General features: G+C 31.1%; 1 protein-coding gene across 2 annotated transcripts in view; it reads right to left on the minus strand.

The window, feature by feature from the left end:
• The window catches only part of LOC142331573 (rRNA N(6)-adenosine-methyltransferase ZCCHC4), a 61,580-nt gene that overhangs the window by 30,446 nt on the left and 10,394 nt on the right, over window positions 1-20,740 (minus strand). For both annotated transcript variants that reach the window (XM_075377582.1, XM_075377574.1), the window contains exons 2-5: window positions 16,785-16,989; window positions 8,204-8,351; window positions 4,397-4,591; window positions 1,519-1,741 (exon numbers count right to left, since the gene is read on the minus strand). In XM_075377582.1, the coding sequence (XP_075233697.1) occupies window positions 1,519-1,741; window positions 4,397-4,591; window positions 8,204-8,351; window positions 16,785-16,989 (771 nt within the window). The remainder of the gene's footprint in view (window positions 1-1,518; window positions 1,742-4,396; window positions 4,592-8,203; window positions 8,352-16,784; window positions 16,990-20,740) is intronic.

A 20,740-nucleotide genomic window follows, 5' to 3' on the forward strand; every position in this document is an offset into this window, starting at 1 on the left:
ACTTATGTTATTGTCATGATACCAAAGAAAGCAGGAGCAGATAAATGTGAAGAATACAGAACAATTATAGGTAGTTAAGCACTACTCACGCAACAAAAATCTTAACTAGAATTCTGTACAGAAGAATTGAGAGGAGAGTATCTTCTACTCTCCTCTCAATTCTTCTTTAGAACAACAATTCTTTAGCATTAGAACAACAATTTGGTTTCAGGAAAAGTATAGGGATAAGGGAAACAATTTTAGCACACAGATTAATAGTAGAAGGAAGATTCAAGAAAAAAACCAACGTACTTGACATTTATAGACTTAGAAATGGCGTTTTGATAATGTAAACTGCAATAAAAAGTTTAGCATTTAAAAAAATGTAGGGTTCAAGTATAGAGATAAGAACAATTGCTAACATTTACAGTAACTAAATTGCAATAGTAATAATCAAAGAACATAAGAAAGAAGCCGTAATAAAAAAGGGAGTCTGACAAGGATTTCCCTATCCATGTCACTTTTCAATCTTTACATAGAACTAGCAGTTAATGATATTAAAGAACAATTCAGAGGAATAACAGTGCAAGGTGAAAAGATAAAGATGTTATGATTTGCTGATGATATAGTAATTCTAGCTGAGAGTAAAAAAGATTTAGAAGAAACAATGAACGGCATGGATGAAGTCCTAGACAAGAACTACCACATGAAAATAAACAAGAACAAAATGAAAGTAATGAAATGTAGTAGAAATAATGTAGATGGATCACTGAATATAAAAATAGAAAGAGAAAAGATTATGGAAGTAAAAGAATTTTGTTATTTCGGAAGTAGAATTTCTAAAGATGAACGAAGTAGGAACAATATAAAATGCCAAATAGCACAGGCGAAACGAGCTTTCAGTCAAAAATATAATTTGCTTACATCAAAAATTAATTTAAACATCAGGAAAACATTTTTAAAGCATGTTTGGAGGGCAGCTTTATATGGAAGTGAACTTGGGACGATTGGAGTACCTGAGAAGAAAAGATTACAAACTTTTGAAATGTGTTACTATAGGAGAATGTTAAAAATCAGACGGGTGGATAAATTGACAAATGAAGAGATGTTGCGGCAAATTGATGAAGAAAGAACCATTTGGAAATATACAGTTAAATGAAGAAACAGACTTATAGGTCACACATTAAAGCATCCTGGAATAGTCGCTTTGATATTGGAGTGACAGGTAGATGGGAAAAATTGTGCAAGCAGGCAACATTTGGAATATGTAAAACAAATTGTTAGAGATGTAGGATGTAGAGGGTACACTGAAATGAAATAACTGGCACTAGATAGGGAATCTTGGAGAGCTGCATCAAACCAGTCAAATGACTGAAGACAAAAAAAAATTACTTATAAAAAAGATATAACTTATTTCACTTATCAACAACACATTATAAAAACATTACATTGCAGAAATAATATGGTTAAACAAAAGTATATTAAATATTACAGATGAGTTGTAAATAAAAAAGTTAAAATTGAAAAAATATCACATACCTGGAAGATTTATATTCTTATTCGCACTCTGGAAAATTGAATTCAATTTTGATAAGGTATAAACCAGTGGTTCTGATCGTGCACTAAAGGGTGGATCCATTATTAATACAACGTCAGGAAAACTTAAAAATTCCTTTACTTTCTCTAAAGATTTTGAATTTCCAAAAAAATGAAAATTCATCATATTAAATAAACAGAATTCTGTATCATCATAAAACTGATTCTGAAAAGATATTTGTATAAGATTACCATAATAAAACAAATTATAACTAGCACAATATTATTAATTAGATATACATTTTGATGATTTAACACAAATAGAAATTAATTAAATATTTTGTCAAATATATAATTCTTATTTTTTACTCAAATACAGGATGATTCAAAGTAACGGGAAATTTTGAAAGTTGTGTTGGTAGCCGTGGGCGATTTGTACCACTTGATAAGTGGCGCCAGCCTCTCTAACCTAACCTGCCATTTAGTTGTCATGGATTCTTGGAGTGGTGCGCAACATGCATTTGCTATCAAAGCGTTTTACAAAAACAATGACAGTGTGGAGTGAGCGCGTAGAGAATTTCGCCGTCATTTTAATCTGGGACGGCATGACCGTGTTCCATCAGCACATGCAATTAAAACATGGATATCTAATTTTGAGGAAACTGGTTTGGCAATGAAAAAGAAACCTCCAGGCCGTGAGCGAACCCGTACACCACAGAATGTTCAAGCTTTACAAAATGCTGTCACAGGAAGTCCACATTGGTCAATCCGTCGTCTCTCAGCATCTTTACAATTGCATAGTTCAAGTGTTTGAAGAATGTTAGTGAAGGACTTGCAATACCATCCATACAAGTTGCAGATCGTCCAGGAACTGAAACCGAACGATGCAGTTGTGCGAGCACAATTCTGTAATGTAATGCTTCAGAAGATAAATGATAATGAAAAGTTTGTTCACGAACTGTGGATGTCAGACGAAGCGCATTTCCAGCTCAGTGGATTTGTTAACAAGCAAAATTTCAGATACTGGGCACAAGAAAATCCTACGCAGCTACACCAGCGTCCGTTGCACAGCCAGAAAGTGACCGTGTGGGGTGCTATGTCATCTTACGGTGTTATAGGCCTTTATTTTTTTGAGGACGACAATGGTCTTGCGATTACAGTGACGTCGGCTCATTACATAGCCGTGCTTGAAACCTTTGTTGTGGAACAACAAAAGAGATTTCCAGCAATTCTAACACAGCCTGGTTTCAACAAGACGGAGCAACGTCACATACTGCATAAATATCAATGGCAGCCGTACGCCGATTGTTCGGACAACGTGTCATTTCACGAACTGGTGACATTAGATGGCCTCACAGATCACCTGATCTCCCAGCTTGCGATTACTTTTTGTGGGGTCACCTTAAAAGCAAAGTGTTCCACAGTAGACCTGCTACAACGGAAGAACTGAAGGCAAAGATCCGAGAAGCAATTGCAGAAATTCCAGTTGAGATGTTACGTCAAACCATGAACAATTTAACGAAGAGAGACTTTGTGGGTGTTTACGAAGAAGAGGAGGTCACCTGGAAGATGTCATCTTTAAAAAATAAACTAAAATGTATGTATCCTAAAATGGCAACATTTGTACAATTACATGAAATAAAATTCATTTTGTAAAAAAATTTTTCATTAACGTTATTTAATTTTTTAAATTTCCCGTTTCTTTGAATCACTGTACAATAAAATTAATTATATTAAATAACCACAGTACACATTTATGTTTCACAACAAATCATACTTTTGACTTTAGCACGGGATTGAACGTTTCACAACTACTACTACTAATCAGAAATAGAATAAGTATGTTATTTCCACCAAACTAACAACGTTGTTTTCAGCCATTGACAAGGTAATATATAAATAATAATAAGATATATAGAGAGATATATATAAGATATAAGATATATATATATATATATATATATATATATCTGATAAAGAGGTTTATTATTATAGGTTTTTTTTCTGTTATACTTGTGAACAGATTTTTTCTTTAATGAATGTAAATAAAAGTACAACAAATTCCGTAATAAAATTTTGCTTACTTACATGAATCATTTTTGCATTTAAAAATTTTTTAATTTTAATATTTTGTTCGGCATGTGAGAAAAGTTTTCTTTCCAATTCTGCCTGGAGGCAAAAACTGTTGACCATGCCTGCGTTAGGTCTGAATTAAACTCAAACTGTAGATTATTATGCAGTAGCCAGTACCTCAATATACAGTAGCAAACAAATTAATCTGAACAAAGGGAATTTTTATTCTGTTGTAAGGACTTTTCATTATGTGGTAGACTGCTTGCTGTTTGGTGTTTCAGCTTATGTTGTTAGTTCACATACAAACAGAATTTATGGTTTTTGTGATTTATAATTGGTTTTTACCATTTATAATTCATTGTCAATTAGTTTTTTGTGACCTTATGAGTTTCTGTTATAAGTTTGTTATTCGTTTCTAGTTAATACAATGGACATAGCCCCACAAAAGCAGTCAAAAATTATTGCTCTGTCTCAACACACACAAGTAACTCAAAGACAGATTGCCAGTGAGTGTAGTATGGGATTAGGTACTGTAAAGAGGATTAATGAGATGATAAAAAACTATTAAATTTGAGTAAGTTTGACTATTAAACATTTTTCCTTTTAAAAATAAAATTTTCTGTTAAAAATACTGTGTTTGGATTAATTTGTTTGCCACTATTCTACTGGGTGAAAAAAATGCTTTCTTTATTTTCCTTTCTAGTTTTCCAATAGTTAGTTCATAATCTATTTATTAACAAATTTGTTTCAGATGCTAATTTTTGCAACTTGTTTATTACTAATTATGTTTGTAACATGTAGTACTTACGTAACGGTGATCAATGTCTAAGAGTAATGAACTGATTCCATTATCTTCCCTTATTTTTTCATGGATGCTTGGTGTTCCTAAACATAGGAATTTGGTAACATGCAGTTCCTTGAGAGCACTAATTATGACATCTAAGGTGTTATTTGAAAAAATAAACTGTGATTCTCCTTTTGAGTTGGTTTTCAAATACAAAAACTGAAAAAAAGAAATAATACTATTACATCGATCTTAGATTACTAACTACTAAATTATTATTTAAAATTTAAAAAAATTTAGTAAAAATCTCTAAGACAAACAAACTTCACTCTTTGACAACTTTGACAGATGAATGTCCCTACAAACTACACCAATTGTCTAATGATGTGTGATGTGAAAACAAACATTACTCTAAGAGGTCAATCCATTGTCCTCAAAGAGATGCAAGCAGTTGACTCAAACAAACGTTTGATTTCCTAAATAATATTTTGGCCCCTATCCAATTATCAAGGCTTGATGATGAACTAGTATAATGAACAGCAAGAATTAAGAGTTTATAAAGGTAAACCTAGAGTCAAAACTTCAACCAACATAAATCACAAAATTTTAGGAGCAGCTTTTGCAGTTTACAAAAGTATAAACCAAAATATAGCTGAGTCTAAATCTTTCAACCAAAGACTTACCCTGTAAACAACTTTATGCAAAAATAAGTATTACTCAATATTCAACTCTCATGATCCAATAAATAAAGGTAATAAGAGAAACCATGATAAAGTAGAAATCTTCTGGGAAAAATTAGGAAACAGATTAAATGCAGATCCAAAGAATAACGTTATCGTTTGTGTAACTTCAGCGCACAACTAGATAAGGAGAAAACATTCAGAAAATGATTAAAAAGTATCCAGCTCAAACAAAAATAACATAAATGATTCAAGATTAACAAATTTATATAATCATTCAATCCTAAAATCATGACTAATTGCTTCAAAAAATTCCTAGAAAACAAAAACTTGTATTTCACCATATCTCAACCTAGTAGAATCTCAAATTGATCATGTGATAATTTTCAAGTGTTATCCTAGAAATCTGAAATAAAAACGTTAGAAAAGATCAGCAGACACTGATAAAGATCACTAAAGATCAGACACTGATATGGATCACTATCCATTTGAAATTCACTTGAAATTTATTCAAAAATCCAAACTCAACCAAAACACTTCCAAGAAACGAAGAGCTATTGAGACCTTAACTCCAAAAAAAACTACATAAGCTAAGTATTAACCCTAAAGATTTCTTAGACATAATCAAACAAAAAGCTCTGGAAAAAAAGAACACAGATGGTGAAAGAAATTTATAAAAGCACTTAATAACAAGAAGAAATCTTGAAACAACTGATATAGCAACAAAACAAACAAAACTTGTGAAACATAAATTCAAGAGAAGACAGACAGATAAAATCATGAGTTCAAAAGAAAAATTCAGAGAGATCAATTTAAAATGAAAAAAATATATATTCAAAAAATGCAATATAGAAATAGAGACTTATTACAAAACATTCAAAAGCTACATATCTAGTTAAACACTTGTCTTAATGTTTTAAAATAGGTAACGGTAAGTTAACATTGAAGAATGAAGAATGAATTATTAGCCAAATATTTTGAAAACTTCTAAACTGCAAAAAACCAACCACTGAACTAAATTTCCACGCAGTATTCCAAATGAAAAATAATAATGTAATTCCAAATGTAATTTAATAATTCTAGGCTCAAAGCCTCCAAATTTGGATACAATCAAAAGATGCGTCAAAGAACTAAAAAGGTAATAAACCCCCAGGTAGGATGATTTGACAACTTAAATGCTAAAATCTAGTGAAGAAATAGGTGTTAAAATTTTAAAAGACATACCAGATAAGATTTGTAAAACTAAAAAAATATTGAAAAACTAGCAATGATTCATCCACTCCAGAAAAATGGGATTAAAACAGGACATTAATAATAATAATAATAATAACTACAGAGGGATCTCACTACTACTATTAGAATACAAAATATTATCCAAAGCTTTTGTTATATATTTCACCTCCATTTGGATAAACAAAAAGGACAATATCAATCAGAATAGGTAGATCCTGTCCACAACATGTTTTAAATCTTAAATAAATAATCAGATATTTAAAATTATTAAATATTTAAATTAATCCTAATATTTATTGATTTTAAAAAGCAAACAACTAAATAGATAGAACTGCTTTTCTCAGGCTTAAAAAAATTGGAGTAGATAACAAACTTAACATGATATCTAAAGTTAAATTCCTTAAAACAATTTCTAAACTTCTCCAAATCATAACTGGAGTTATGCAAGGAGATAGTTCATCTTCATTATGTTTAACTGCCTTCTAGAAAAAGTTATAAGAGAATAGAAGTTGGAGGAAGAAAGACACAAAGTTAACAATGACATAAACTTAGGTACATCCAAAGAATCAATAAACTATTTGGCTTTTGTAGATGATTTAGTATAATGGATAAAAACCTAGATAACACAAAGGAAGCTTATAACTTCTAAAAAAAACAGCAGGAAAGATAGGTTTACAAATATCATTTGAAAAACAGGATACATGACTGATGAGAAAAATTCTCCAGAAATCAAACATGGAAATATATATAAAGAAAAAAAAAACTTTAAATATCTAGGTGAAAATTTAAAGTCAAAACTGAAAAGGGGGCAATTAGAATCAGAAATTAAAAATTTACAAAAGCCTACATGAAAGTTAGAAATTTCTACAACAAAAAATGTTTATGTGAAAGTATTAAATTAAGACATTAATTTAACAAAAGTCTAGATGTAAATTAACATATTGTAAAAAAAGGAGAGAAAAATCTTAAGAAAAGTCTTAAATTCAATCGTAAATGAAGATGGAGATTATTGTTTGAGATCACAGAACTTCATGGATTCTACCCTAAGATAACTAATAAGATGACAAAGAACCAAGGAAATGAAAGAATTTATTAGGAAAAGACTTGAGGAAAACAGAAAAAGTAGTTAGCGTAATGTGGTCCTGAACTGAGCAGAAAAACAGAGAAAAAAGTAACAAATTAAAAAATATAATATAATGTATTTTAGAGAATATAACAGTTAGTTTATGTAAATAGTAAACAAAATAATGTTCTTAAAATTAAATTGGTTAAAACATAAACCACTGGAATCAAGTAACTGTTTAATTAAAATTACTAAGTGAATATTTTTTTATGATATAATTAAACTTTCTTTTCTTGAAAGAGAATTCACAGAAAATACACTTTCAACAAAAATTTTTTTTTAATTTAATCCTTTAACATAAATGATTAATGTACTTACTCATCAACTTATAGTGCAGAGTGACATACAACACACTGCACAACTTGTTTTAAATAGACAAACATTTGTCATGTGAGGGAAATATCAACATGATACCCATGAAGTAATCATAATTACTTCAAGCAACCAGATACCTACTTCAATAAAATTGCTTAGATTTAATAGTGTTTAATATAAGTATATTTTAATGGAAATACCATTTTCAGACAGAATAAGAATAAGAATAAGAATAGACATAGGTTTATAAGGTGGTGAAAAAAAAGCATGCCTCTATTAAATCTAATGTGTGCAATAACCTTTTTTCTTCTAAATATTGGTACCTGGAATTCAAAACAGTGGATATCCAAATAAACAAATGTTTCTGCGACACTTTCTTAATTATTGTTGATAGATCAAGAATTAAACAGATCAGGATTGAAGTAAGACCGATATGATAACAATGTCAGCATTAAAAAAATTAACTTTACTTGAAATTACCTGAGATGGATGATTAAGAAGAAAATCTGACAAATTTTTACTGATGTTATGGGATTTATGTAAACTGTGTTCATTAGAGAGAAGAAAACTATCACACGTAAGGCAATAGCTTCTTTCTTCTGCAAAAAGTTTTTTTATTTTTTCCAATCTGTAACATATTTTTACACTTAATGAGTTAGATAAAACCTTGTATATCCATGCATTTATGCATTAACTTACACACATATAATCATATCTATTTATTCATAAGCACATATATATGTGTGTGTGTAACATTTTCAGAATATTAATTCTCAGAAATGCCATTTCTCAACACTCAGATCAGCTATGTTCACTTTTGTCACTAGTTTCCTAGTAAGTATAAAGTTGACATAAATACACATACAAAATGACTCATCCACTACTAAGTAAAACATTAAATTAGTACATACGGAAAAAGGTGTTTTACAATAATATACAGATCAGTTAGTACAGATTTCGGTAAAATAACCATTCAAGGGATGTCTTTCATCCATCACTGCTCAAAATTTTAGATTGCTACCTCATAGTTCAAAAACCACCTCTACCCAACACAAATTAATTTAGAATAAAATATTTGAAGCACCTTAAATGTAAAATGCATGCAAAAAATTACAAAAATCACAACTAACAGCTCATTAACTTAATAATTTATAACTAATCAGCAACAATTATAGATTAATGTTCATTATAGACAATCAGTAGCAGTCTATAAAATAAATGTAAAAAATGAAATAACACCAGATTAAAATAGCAGTATATCAAAATAGCATATAAAGATTCCAATTTCCTAAATTTATTACAAAGATGATGATTATGTAATAATCTAGCAATAATGCATGCATTTCCCTCATCTCTTCCAGGTAAACCTGGGAGAGAAGAGGATTATAAATTAGTTAATGTTACTGATGTATTATTAACAACTAGTACTGTACATTCAACATACGGAATTCCTGGACAAATTTGTTTTTCGATTTTGTAATCTTAAATAGTTTCCATGATACAGCTATGAGCTAGTAAATTAGCTATTAACAATAATAAATTAGCTGTTAGTATGTTCAACTGCTTTGTGTTCATTCTATTCACTAATTATCACTTATTAATTTCTACTTCTCTTCATTCCTTTTATTTTAATAGAAATTTATGCAATATACCAAAAATTTGCTTTTGAAATTATCATAAGAAAATGTATTTTAGGGGTCTTTGAGTCCGAAAAATGTAGTTTTCATAATTACAATTGCCTATCTACCTATCTATACAAAGAGCTACACCTGATTGACTAATTTTGATAAAAAATAGTATGTAAAGAATCTAAAATTGTTAAATCAAAATTTTGGATTCTCGAAAATCTCCAACCATTTTATTATTTCTTTAAAAGTTAATATTTAGGGGATTTAGAAAATCCAATCTTCTCAAAAATGGCTCAAATTTTTTTCTTGAAATTTTCCACATACTGATGTAATTTGATCACAACTGAAAAAAATTCATGAGGTCCTGCCCCATCAGTGGTAAACTCATTTTCAGGACTTTTATCTCGGAGATATATTTTAAAGAAAAAAAGTTATACATTTTCTTATTCATTGTATCATTTATGAGAAAACTGAAATTGAATTTTTTATTAAAAACACTGCACTACCTAGTGAATAAGAATGTACGCAATTTTCAGATCAGAAGTGCAATTTACATAAAAAAATTGTAATACTTAAAAATCATGCAATAATAATAAATAATTTTCTCCTTTTCCTCCTCCTTCACAGTTTAGGCTTGATGAACCTGTTTCGGTGCCCAACAACATCTCTCTGTCTGCCTACCATTCTTCTTTTATCCAGCTTATAATACCACACACAATGTCATGTTGAGGTATTCATAACAGGTGACTTGTCCATCTTTCTCAATATCATCTGATTGTTTCATTGATTGATTGTATCTTATTCCCTTCGCAAATGACTTCATTTCTAATACAATCCTTTCTTGCTCAACCCCTCACACTCTACAGGAACCTCATCTCTACCGCTTGTATAGAGGAATCATCCAATTTGCTGTTGGTTTACACTTCACTACCAAGGAATGGTATTGTTTTATAAAATCTAATTTGGGTGTTCTTCCTGGTGTAACCTTTCAAAGTACAACATATCAATCCTCAAACCGCATTAAACTTAGCCAATTTTCTATTTATATCTTCTTCATGATCGAAGAACGGTCACATCCAAGATATTTGAAGCTTTCCACTTGTTCCAGATTTCCCCATCAATGACTATCTTGGAAAATTTTCTGCAAAAGGCCATAACTTTAGATTTCTGCAATGAAATTTTCATGTTGAATTCTTTACTGAGGAGATGGAATTGATGAACTGTCACTTGCAGCTTGAACAATCACTGTATCATCAGCAAATACTAAAAAATTAAGAGAAACTCTTTGTCCAAGATGTTCACAGAGTCAACTCTACCTTTCCAAATAGTCATTAGCTCATCCAGATATATATTAAATAAATTTGATGACATTGGACAACCTTGTTGAAAACCCTTGTTTATCCCAAACTCCTTCCCATCTCCTGCATTAATCATAATAGTCATTTTGGAATATAAACCAGCAACAGAAATTACAAGATGTTTGGAGTACCCATTTTCCAACATTATATTCCACATCATAAATCTACAAACATTGTCAAAGGCCTTTTCCCAATCCACAATGGCCAGATGTAAAGGGCAATTAAATTCTCAGTGTCTCTCAATTAAATAACAGTGTCCTACCGTGTATACATCACGCCAATGCATGATGACCCTTCCTGAAACCCATTTGGTTCTCCCCAATTAAAGAGTCAGTCAATTTCACAACATGTCTGCTCATCAAGGAAGCATATATTTTGTTACCTATATCTAACAAACTGATTCCTCGATGATTGCTGGGATCAGTATGTAATCCTTTCTTAAATAACAAGATTGCTCTGGACTTACTCCAAACCCTGGGAAATTTGTGAATCTTCCAACAAATGTAACAACCTCATATGCAATAGCAATCCTCCATTATTTTATCAATTTTGTATTAACTCCATCTGGACCCGATGATTTGAGATTCCTAATGTTTTTAATAACCTCCTGTAATTCAATAATCGTTAGTACATCGATCTGACAGATGAAACACTGAACAAAATTTCCTTCATCTACATTTCTATCACACCACAAGGCAGTATTAATGTTCTATCCACTCCTCTTTTAATACATATTGTAGCCGCATGCATTCCTTATTTTCCTGACCATTATTTTCAAACATTTATAAGCTATTCTTGCTTACCATGCAAATCTTGCTCTACAGTATTTATAATTGTTCCAAAGGTTCCTGTTGAGCAAATCTGACAACAAATTTAGCATGATTTCTGGCTCTTTTATAAAATAACCAAATTCTGATGGATCATTTAGCCGTATTTGATATCAACATTGCTTCTGTTTTATGATTCTTTCAATCTCCGCATTCCAAATCCTTAGGCCCATCCTCTTATGTCATTTCCATAAATCAATAGCCTCATTGGCTCCTTCTTTAATAGGCGACAGAGATTATTTCATTCCTCATCAATATCCTCTATCATTGATAAATTAATCAACTTTGTAATTGATCTATTTTGGTAAAAGCCTTTAGTTCTTTCATCTATCAGGATTTATACTTAAAAGTACAGCTAGTAATACATACCAACCAGCTAATAATAACATTAATTTATAATGATTCAACTGAGTTTTGCCTTTTCCTATGTTATCTTGAAGAAATAATATATTTCACTAACCACCTTAACATATCGTGTAATACAAAACTACATCGAACATTAAAGTTTTTCAGGTAGTGACAAACTACCTATTTATTTTTTTTATGAATTTTTTTCCAACAAAAAACACACCATAAATCTTCTTATGAGGCAGTGGTCAAACTAGTTGAAATCATTCGGAATTTGATCCCATTATACTGATTCTACTGCAAATTGTTCTGTGAAAATTTTACAATAATGTGTTTTTGTAATCTGTACAACACACATTATTTCATGTCTTTGCATGAAATAATGTGGTATAATGTATACAACAGTTGTTCAGAAAGTTCTTGGACTAACACCAACATTACTAACTTGCATCATTACTGATGCAAGTATAACCTAATGTCTATTATATTTGTCAAGTATATTCTTTTAGGTGGCATGCTATAAAGTTTTATACGGGTAAATTGAATAGTTTGTTTGTGGCAATCGAATAAAACTAACAAGTTATGGAATTTTTTGAAAAATGGATAAATTGAAGTTTGAGCTGTCAAGTTTTTCCTTTGTTACCTCAAAGAGTTAAATCCACTGTAAAGGATTCTTTCCCTTTGTTTTCACCAATAAAAAAGTGAGTTGCTGAATTTAAACCAATGTCTCACAATCAATCAAGATGATGAATGAGCAAACCCACTATGAACAAAAGAATCCTCACAAAAATCCATAATCCTATCCACATTACATGACCACCGACTGAACGTACGTAGTTTGCTTTCATTGTAAACATTTTGATAACATTTTACATAACAAAAGCTTTTGAGTATATCAAAGCTTTCCACTTGAAGGGTGCCACATTGCTAATAACTGACCAAAAACTCATTGGACTGAACACTCTCAAGAGTGTTCTTATTGAGACTTATTTAAAGGCAATTGTGCTAAGTCTCTGACAATTTATAACAATATATGAAATATGGATTCATCATCACATGGCAGAGACAAAACAATAGTCCAAACAGGGGTTGGGAGCAGGTGGAAGTTTGGGATTTCTGTATAGACTACCTGGAAAAAGGATGGACCATCACCGAACTATTATGCTTCACTACTGGACTGTTTGAAGTGCTATTCAAGCTAAATGTTATGACTGAAATTCTGTAGTCTAGGGCACACTGTTCCACTGAACTTGCTAGAAGTCAGCAACATTGGAATCCTTTGTTGGTACACTATAGTACTTGAATGTGTTCTGTTATATGTATATTGTAATACAATTTGTTGCTTCTTTTTGTGTAATGTTTTACTATGAGTATTTGAATTTTATTTTATACTTCTCTTTCAAGCAGTTTTTTTTTCAAATATTCCTTAATTCCTAAGAGTTAAATTTATTTAATTTGTTTGATTTAATACATTCTAATAGCAAATTTTGTATACTCAGGTTTCATTCATATTATTTAAAATTAACTATTAATAAGATACAGCAATTTTAATTTAAATTAGAATTTTTAAAATTTAAAGATCTTTGGCTTAGGGAGGATTCATATTCAGCTCCTGACGATTCAGCAACTCTGTACAGTTCACACAGCTCCTAACAGATGCACTCGGATCCTATCAGCATCAATTGGTTCCTTTCAGATGCATTCGGCTCCTGATAATTCCAGACAGTTCACAGAGCCCTTTCAGATGCACTCGGCTCCATGCAGTTCACACAGCTTCTTTCAGATGCACTTTGCTCCATACACAGTACATAAGCAAGCTCCTCACTTCATTCAGACAGTCCTGTTCAAGTCCTCATCCAATCTACTATGTACAAGTTTCAAGGACTCAACAAGACTCATAAAATGATATTACATTTACTAATACAATAAATTTACATAAAGTTAATAATGTTATACATATTATTTAAAATTACAATAAAAATAATTATAATCACAAGATCATAAAGACTTAATTTATTTAAAAATCAGCACCATTTTTGAACATACATTTTTAATGGTCCTCCGATCGTGGACATATATTTAACTATAATTTACTGCAGATAAAGCTATAATTTGAAGAAACAGCATTCAAAAATCTTCATATTCAATAATCTACTATATAAAGGGACTCACAGCATCTAATTCTATATCAATTATGTAACATCTTTCTTAATTTTCTTTACACTTAATTTACATTGTATCACCATTATTGTAATATCATTTAATTTATTTCACATTTAATTTACATTATCAATAATTTAAATTAATTTAAATTACTATTATGGAAAAGGAACAATTAATTAAACAAAAAAGGTCAATAAAGGCCTCTATAACTAAAATTGCCACATTTACTGACAAATTTGATCCTTCACAAGGTGGTAGTCACGCCTTGCAAATTAAGTTAAGGAATCTTCTGGATTTACAAGGCAGATATGACACATCATTCAATCAAAGCTTGAATTAGATTTTGACAATGCTGTTTTATCATTGGATCAATAATAAGTTCAAATTACAACAAATTAATAATAAGCATTAATAAGAAAATTACAACATTTAATAAATAATATCAAAAATCATCTAATCAAGAAATTAGTAAAAATACATCATTTAAAACAAACTCAATTACAACCTATAAATATACCCATATTTAAAAGTAATGTGTTAGAGTGGCAGCACTATTTTAATATATTTATTGATTTAGTTCATAAAAGAGATGACTTCACTAATATTAAAAAATTACACTATCTACATTCTTTAAAGAATGAAGCTCTAGCTATTATTAAAGATCACCCAATAACAAATGAAAATTATCTTGTTGCTCTAGAATTATTAAAGGTGCGGTTTGAAAATAATTATATAATTGCTCTTCACAATGCTGAACACTTTTTAAGATCAGATTCTATAAAAAGAGAATTTGTAGATACTTTGTGCAAATTTAGTAATGAAACTTCCTCAAATGTGAAGTCGCTTAAAGTGATGCAACTTCCTGTTAATACATATGAATTTATCCTAGTCCAATTTCTAACATCTAAATTGGATCATAACACCTCAAGATTATGGAAGAAAGGTTGTCAGAAGAAAGGTTTCCCACCTTTACAGACTACATTGAATTTCTCAATTCTAGGTGACAACTTTTAGAAAATATTAATACACCCACTTCAAACACGCAAATAAATACAGAAAGCAAAACCAAGGAACAACATCATAAAAATATAACCAGATTTTTAACATTTATCATTTTAATTATTTATGCAACAGTTTTTGAACATTGATTATTAATCAATGATTAAAAAAAAGTTCATACATTGATTATTAATCAGTGTTATTCAAGGAATCTATGTAAGGTTTGTGGTAACAAACACAATACATTCACATGGACAAAATTAATCATTCTAAGGTAGATAGCAATAAACCTGAAAGTATAACTAACCTATTGTTGGTTTAAAAATCAGTCAAATGAAAATATACATAATGAATGATAATACATATTCATGTATGTTACTATTAAATTCTGGTTCACAAGCAAATTTTTGTACATTTAGTTTTGCCCGCAAATTAGGTCTTAAACTTAATCTATCCATTTCAGACATAAATAATTCATTAGTTCAATCAAAATACAGTTACACTTACATTGCACTCACATTATAAAAACCTTTTGTTCAAGGTAAAACGCGCTGTTTTACCATATATTACTGACAGCCTCCCTTCCTCCGCATTTGACATTTCTCATTTCAAATTACCTTATAATATATTTCTGGCTGATCCCAGTTTCAATATAGCAAATAATATTGACATATTAATTGGAGCTCAGTTCTACTTGAGTCATCCTTCCTGTAAAATTCACTCGTAATTTCAGATATCCTATTATACAGGAAACTAAATTACAATATATAATTAGTGGTCGCCTTTCTAATAAAATTGAGGGCAACAATAATGTCGCATCTTTTCTTGTAACACTCATCTATCTACTATACTCGAGAATTTCTGGAAACTTGAAGAAATTAATACTAATGCTTCAGGCAATGAAACCTCAACATGTGAAAAATAGTTTCAAACCAATATTAGCAAGGCTAATAACATTCAACTAGATGATTCCTTCATCAATGCTAAAAATAGATTTTTATCTTTGGAAAGAAAGCTGAGCAACAATTTCAACCTTAAAAAAGACTATTCTGCTTTCATATAGGAATATTTAGATTTCATTTTAATTTATTTCCTAATTCATTTTCCCATAGTATATCATCATCAGTTCCACCTATACTGTTAACTATTATATCACTCTTTTAAGCTCCATTTTATTATATTCTCAGTGCCAGGTTACAAATAAGAAATCCATTCCATTATTTTTCCCAGAAAAGATTTTTATTTATCCTGATAAATATAGTCATCTTCATTTCCTGCTATTAAGTGAGAATTATAAGTTTTCAGTTTCATTTAAAACAGTTTGTTAATGCAAACAATAAACAGCTGAAGAACACTTATCATTAAATTTACCATAAATTTGTCCCTAAAGCAGCAGTTCTCATCAATCACTTATCTAATACTGTGAAGATAATTTAAGATGAGTGTTCTAGTCTGTTATCACAAATTATGAGAATTTCATTCATTCAAAGGAAATGAAAACTACAGAAATTGCTCACAGTGTGGGAGCAACGATATGAATATGATGACATCTTTTGAATCAAAAACATGCTGTACACCACAACATATATATATAGGCCTTCTACTTCAAAGATCAACACGATATTTAAGTTATTGACTAAATGATTCACACTGATTGATGATTCAAAATGAGTGTAATTAATTAATATGTAAAATTAAAAGAGTGTAATACCTATAAAATAATCAAATATTAACAAACCTCTTACTGTAAAATTTGCTAGTTTTTTTTTTTTCTGGTAACAAAATCGCCTTTTTTTTGTCCCAAATTGTTTTCTTTTTTTCCGTGTAGGTACTACCATGAAGCAAAAAAAAAGAACAATCCTTTCTACTTCTGTATGCAGAGCAAGCAAAAAACATTTGCACAGTACCATTTGCTCGAATTCTTTCATATAGCAATGTAGGTCCTGCAATAATAAAATATTGAAAAATTTTTATTTTTAATATCATTTCACTTGTACTTAAAACATTATCACTGTAATTTGAATATATTTCAAGGCTTTTAAAATATTCATCCAACAAATCTTTCAAAAAATTTAAAACTAAGTAAATAAAATACAAAATCATGTTTCAGGAAGATGTGCGAACAGCAAATGGTTATTAAATGATATATTGTGTTGTCTACCAATTACCTCACTGTATGGAAAAATTTATTTTAAATTAACTGCTAAGTAGCAGGAATGTATCTAAAGTTAGAGTGCATCTAACACCCTACTGCATGTGTCTATAAACACATATGTGTTTAGATGCATGTATCTTTAAACACATGCATTTAAACCCTAAGTGAATGAAAGAACATAAAATTACCATCACTAAATAAATCTAATATTGGAGTCTCTGATCGTAAGGAGACCAACAAAACAGAGGATTTCTACAAAGACCTAGAAGCATGTCTGCTACACCTTAATAAACAGGATTGCCTAGTAACACCAGATCTTAATGCTGGAATTGGAAAAGTGGAAATAGAAAATAAAATAGGGAGACATGGCAAACAGGTTTTCAACAGCAATGGACAAATTCTGAGACTTAGCTGCAATGAATGACCTGAAGGTCAAAAATTCTTTCTTCTCGCATATGTATTCATCAAAACACATGGGAAACAAGAGGAAGTAGATTTATCATTGATAATGTAATGGTAGGCAGTTAACTATTTCCAAGTGTACAGAGTATTCCATTTTAATTTAACAAATGATCAGGGCATCACTACTTTTGATTTTAATGATATTTGGTATATGATAACTATCCACACTGTAGTGGCCAAAAAATATTTTTTTATATTTTTTTTAAAATGTTTCTTGAGTAATACTCTTTTCTAACTCGCCAACAGGTAAAAACAGCCATTTCATCACCTTTTCCATGCGCTGTAGCATTCTTATTCTACATTGTACAGAGGTCAAAAAGGGCTTTTTAGAAAGAGTAAAGATGGAACTTCATCGTAGTGTACTCAAAATCCATTTTGTTACATAACTAAATCTTGTAATGTTTACTGAAGTTACATTTACAAATTGTTGTTTTTTTCAAATTTTGGGCCCAAAATAAATAATGAAGGGCTTAGGGTAACAAGCCTGTTTTTTACCTTTTAACTCTTAGGTACTAGTAGTACTTATAAAAAAATTGGACTAAGTGTCCATTAAAAAAATGGCCACCATATTATAATATTTAGAAAATGTCTCATATTTGGAGCCCAAAAACCTCATGTGGGAAAGGTGGCAAATATCTGAAATCTTTACAGCAATAAGTACTTTTTATGCACTTTAAAACCATATAAAATATATTTTGCTACTCAAAGGGGTTGACGAGTAATGAATCCAACAAAACCGCTAAAAATACTGTTCCTTCTAACTGTAAACAACATATCCAAAAATACCTGATGTTATGTATTTATTTCAGATTATAAAAATTACAACGAAACTCATTAGAATGAATAAATTTATAATTAGCAGTCGATTACAAAATGATAAATAATAATTACATAATGATTAATTCAAATACATTAAAAAGTTGTTCAATTCACTTTTAACTTATTTTACTCCTGCTAATATAAGTTATGAATAAATCTTGCACTTTTTGATAACTTAACTTAGTGCTCCTGCCATTTTTTTATTGAGAACTAATAAGTCCTCATTCATATTTGGTGTAATGTTGTGTCCTCTTCCAGTAGTTGATAGAAAAAGCTCTGAAAAAGTGAGAATTTTAAAAATATTTTCCTGTTTAACCCATGTCTGATTATCCTCCATGATTTCTTGAATAAAGTACCAGGACCCTGAGGATGGAAAGAGTGTATTCAATATTCCTCTTCGCTGTTTGACTATTTCACTATTTTGACTTCGCCTAACCACCACTTGCCATCGTATTCATAACAGACGTAATTTTTACATTTTGGCTTTGGTAAACCAATAAAGCAATCAGAAACACTAATGTCCTAGTGTACCGATACTAACATAAATGTTTCTGATTCAGAGGTAGCCCGGACTTTCAGAATACATTTCTGACTTGTTGGAACATAATTGTGAAAGGTTCTTGTTTCTGGGACTGTTGTGGTTACCTGATAACGAGAACCAAGGTATTCTTCAGTCTCTTGAATATCTTCATTACAGCAGAAAATAAATGTTATATTTTTAATGCTGTCTTTGTAATATAATTGTACATTTCAGCAGGTGTAACAATTTGATTGCTGATTATCTTTTGAAGGCTTGCTTTTTTTCTTTTTTTTTTGAGGTGGAGGAACCCCATTTACAGGCGCTGAAGCAGTGTCAGACTCACTGACAGGTTCCACAAGCTGTTACAGAAAATGCGTATGTATTCCTGCGCACTGCCAACTAAACCTCCACTGCTGGCGATCCCACCTCCTGAGAAACTACTAATAAATCATTACTTCAGGAGGGGGGGATAAGCGCCCATACACACATTCTGTACCAGACCACACACACTGCAAACTACAAATACCTAAAGAAGGAAAACATCCAGAAAAAGCACACTTGACAGGTACTAAGACATACCACACACATTTATACATTCATACAATAAAACCAACACAAGACAAGGCTATGTACAATTCTTTTAAGTTACATAAGATAAGCCTTTTTTGATTATTAATTTTCTTCACATCAGCTTGTCATACAGAGACACAATCCTTCTTGCCTGGCATCATTCAGCTGAACTAATTGTTTGGATTGACGGGCTAAATACTGACCAACACTAAACTCATTTTGAATTTTTTGAATGCTCCAAGTGCTTGATAATAAACTTAAAATATTAATTTTTTCCTGGATTGATGTAACTGTTTTCATTTTATCCTTTATTTTATTGGTTAATTCTTAAGAAACCCCCCTCATGCTCAAGAGAGTCCCAAGGCACTCAGCCGCAGACCTGCCCTACCCGGCACCCTCCGACGCCTCATTCCCTTGCAGGCCGTTTCCTACAAGTTTTTTTGTGTTTCTAAGTTCTTCTAAAACTTTTCTATTATAATTTGCAATAATAGTCCACTGCTTCAAACCCTGAAGCATTATCTGCTGAAAATCCTCAGGTCTGAACATGTCCACCGGACCCAGAGGAACCAGCATGCACCTCCACGCATCCTGGAACCTCGTACAACAAAAGAAGACATGGTACTGAGTTTCCTATACATCGCAGGCTAGACAGCAGTCTGAGTGGTCAAGAGCAAACCTAAAAAGATACAACCTGTAACCATCATGCCAGGTCAGGAATTGCGTAAGATTATAATCAATTGGTCCATGAGTCCTACCGCACCAACTCCTTACATTCCCAATCAGACAGTAAGTAGTCCACCGACCTTTCTCACCCGCACCCCACCGTTCTTGCCAAGTATTCATCAACTCTTGTAAATTGACCACAATCAATCCTTTCTTCTCCGAAGAAGGAAGCATTCTTAATTTTCTACGCTTCCTTCTGTGAACAATTAGCAGGTCAATTGGCATAACACCCGCCAGCACCTTTGCAGCCTATCTTGAGATCGTACGATAAGCTGCCAAAATCCGGAGACAGCATCTCCTATGCAACACAGCAAATATTCCCATATACCTTTTATACCTCAGAACATCTGCCCAGATCTCTGCCCCATATAAGAGAGAAGAATATACCACACTTGATAATAACCTCCTCCTATGTTTTCCAGGCCCCTGGTGTTCGGAAGTAAGA

This window comes from Lycorma delicatula, chromosome 1 (assembly GCF_047948215.1).
Source record: "Lycorma delicatula isolate Av1 chromosome 1, ASM4794821v1, whole genome shotgun sequence".
NCBI classification, from domain to species: Eukaryota; Metazoa; Arthropoda; class Insecta; order Hemiptera; family Fulgoridae; genus Lycorma; species Lycorma delicatula.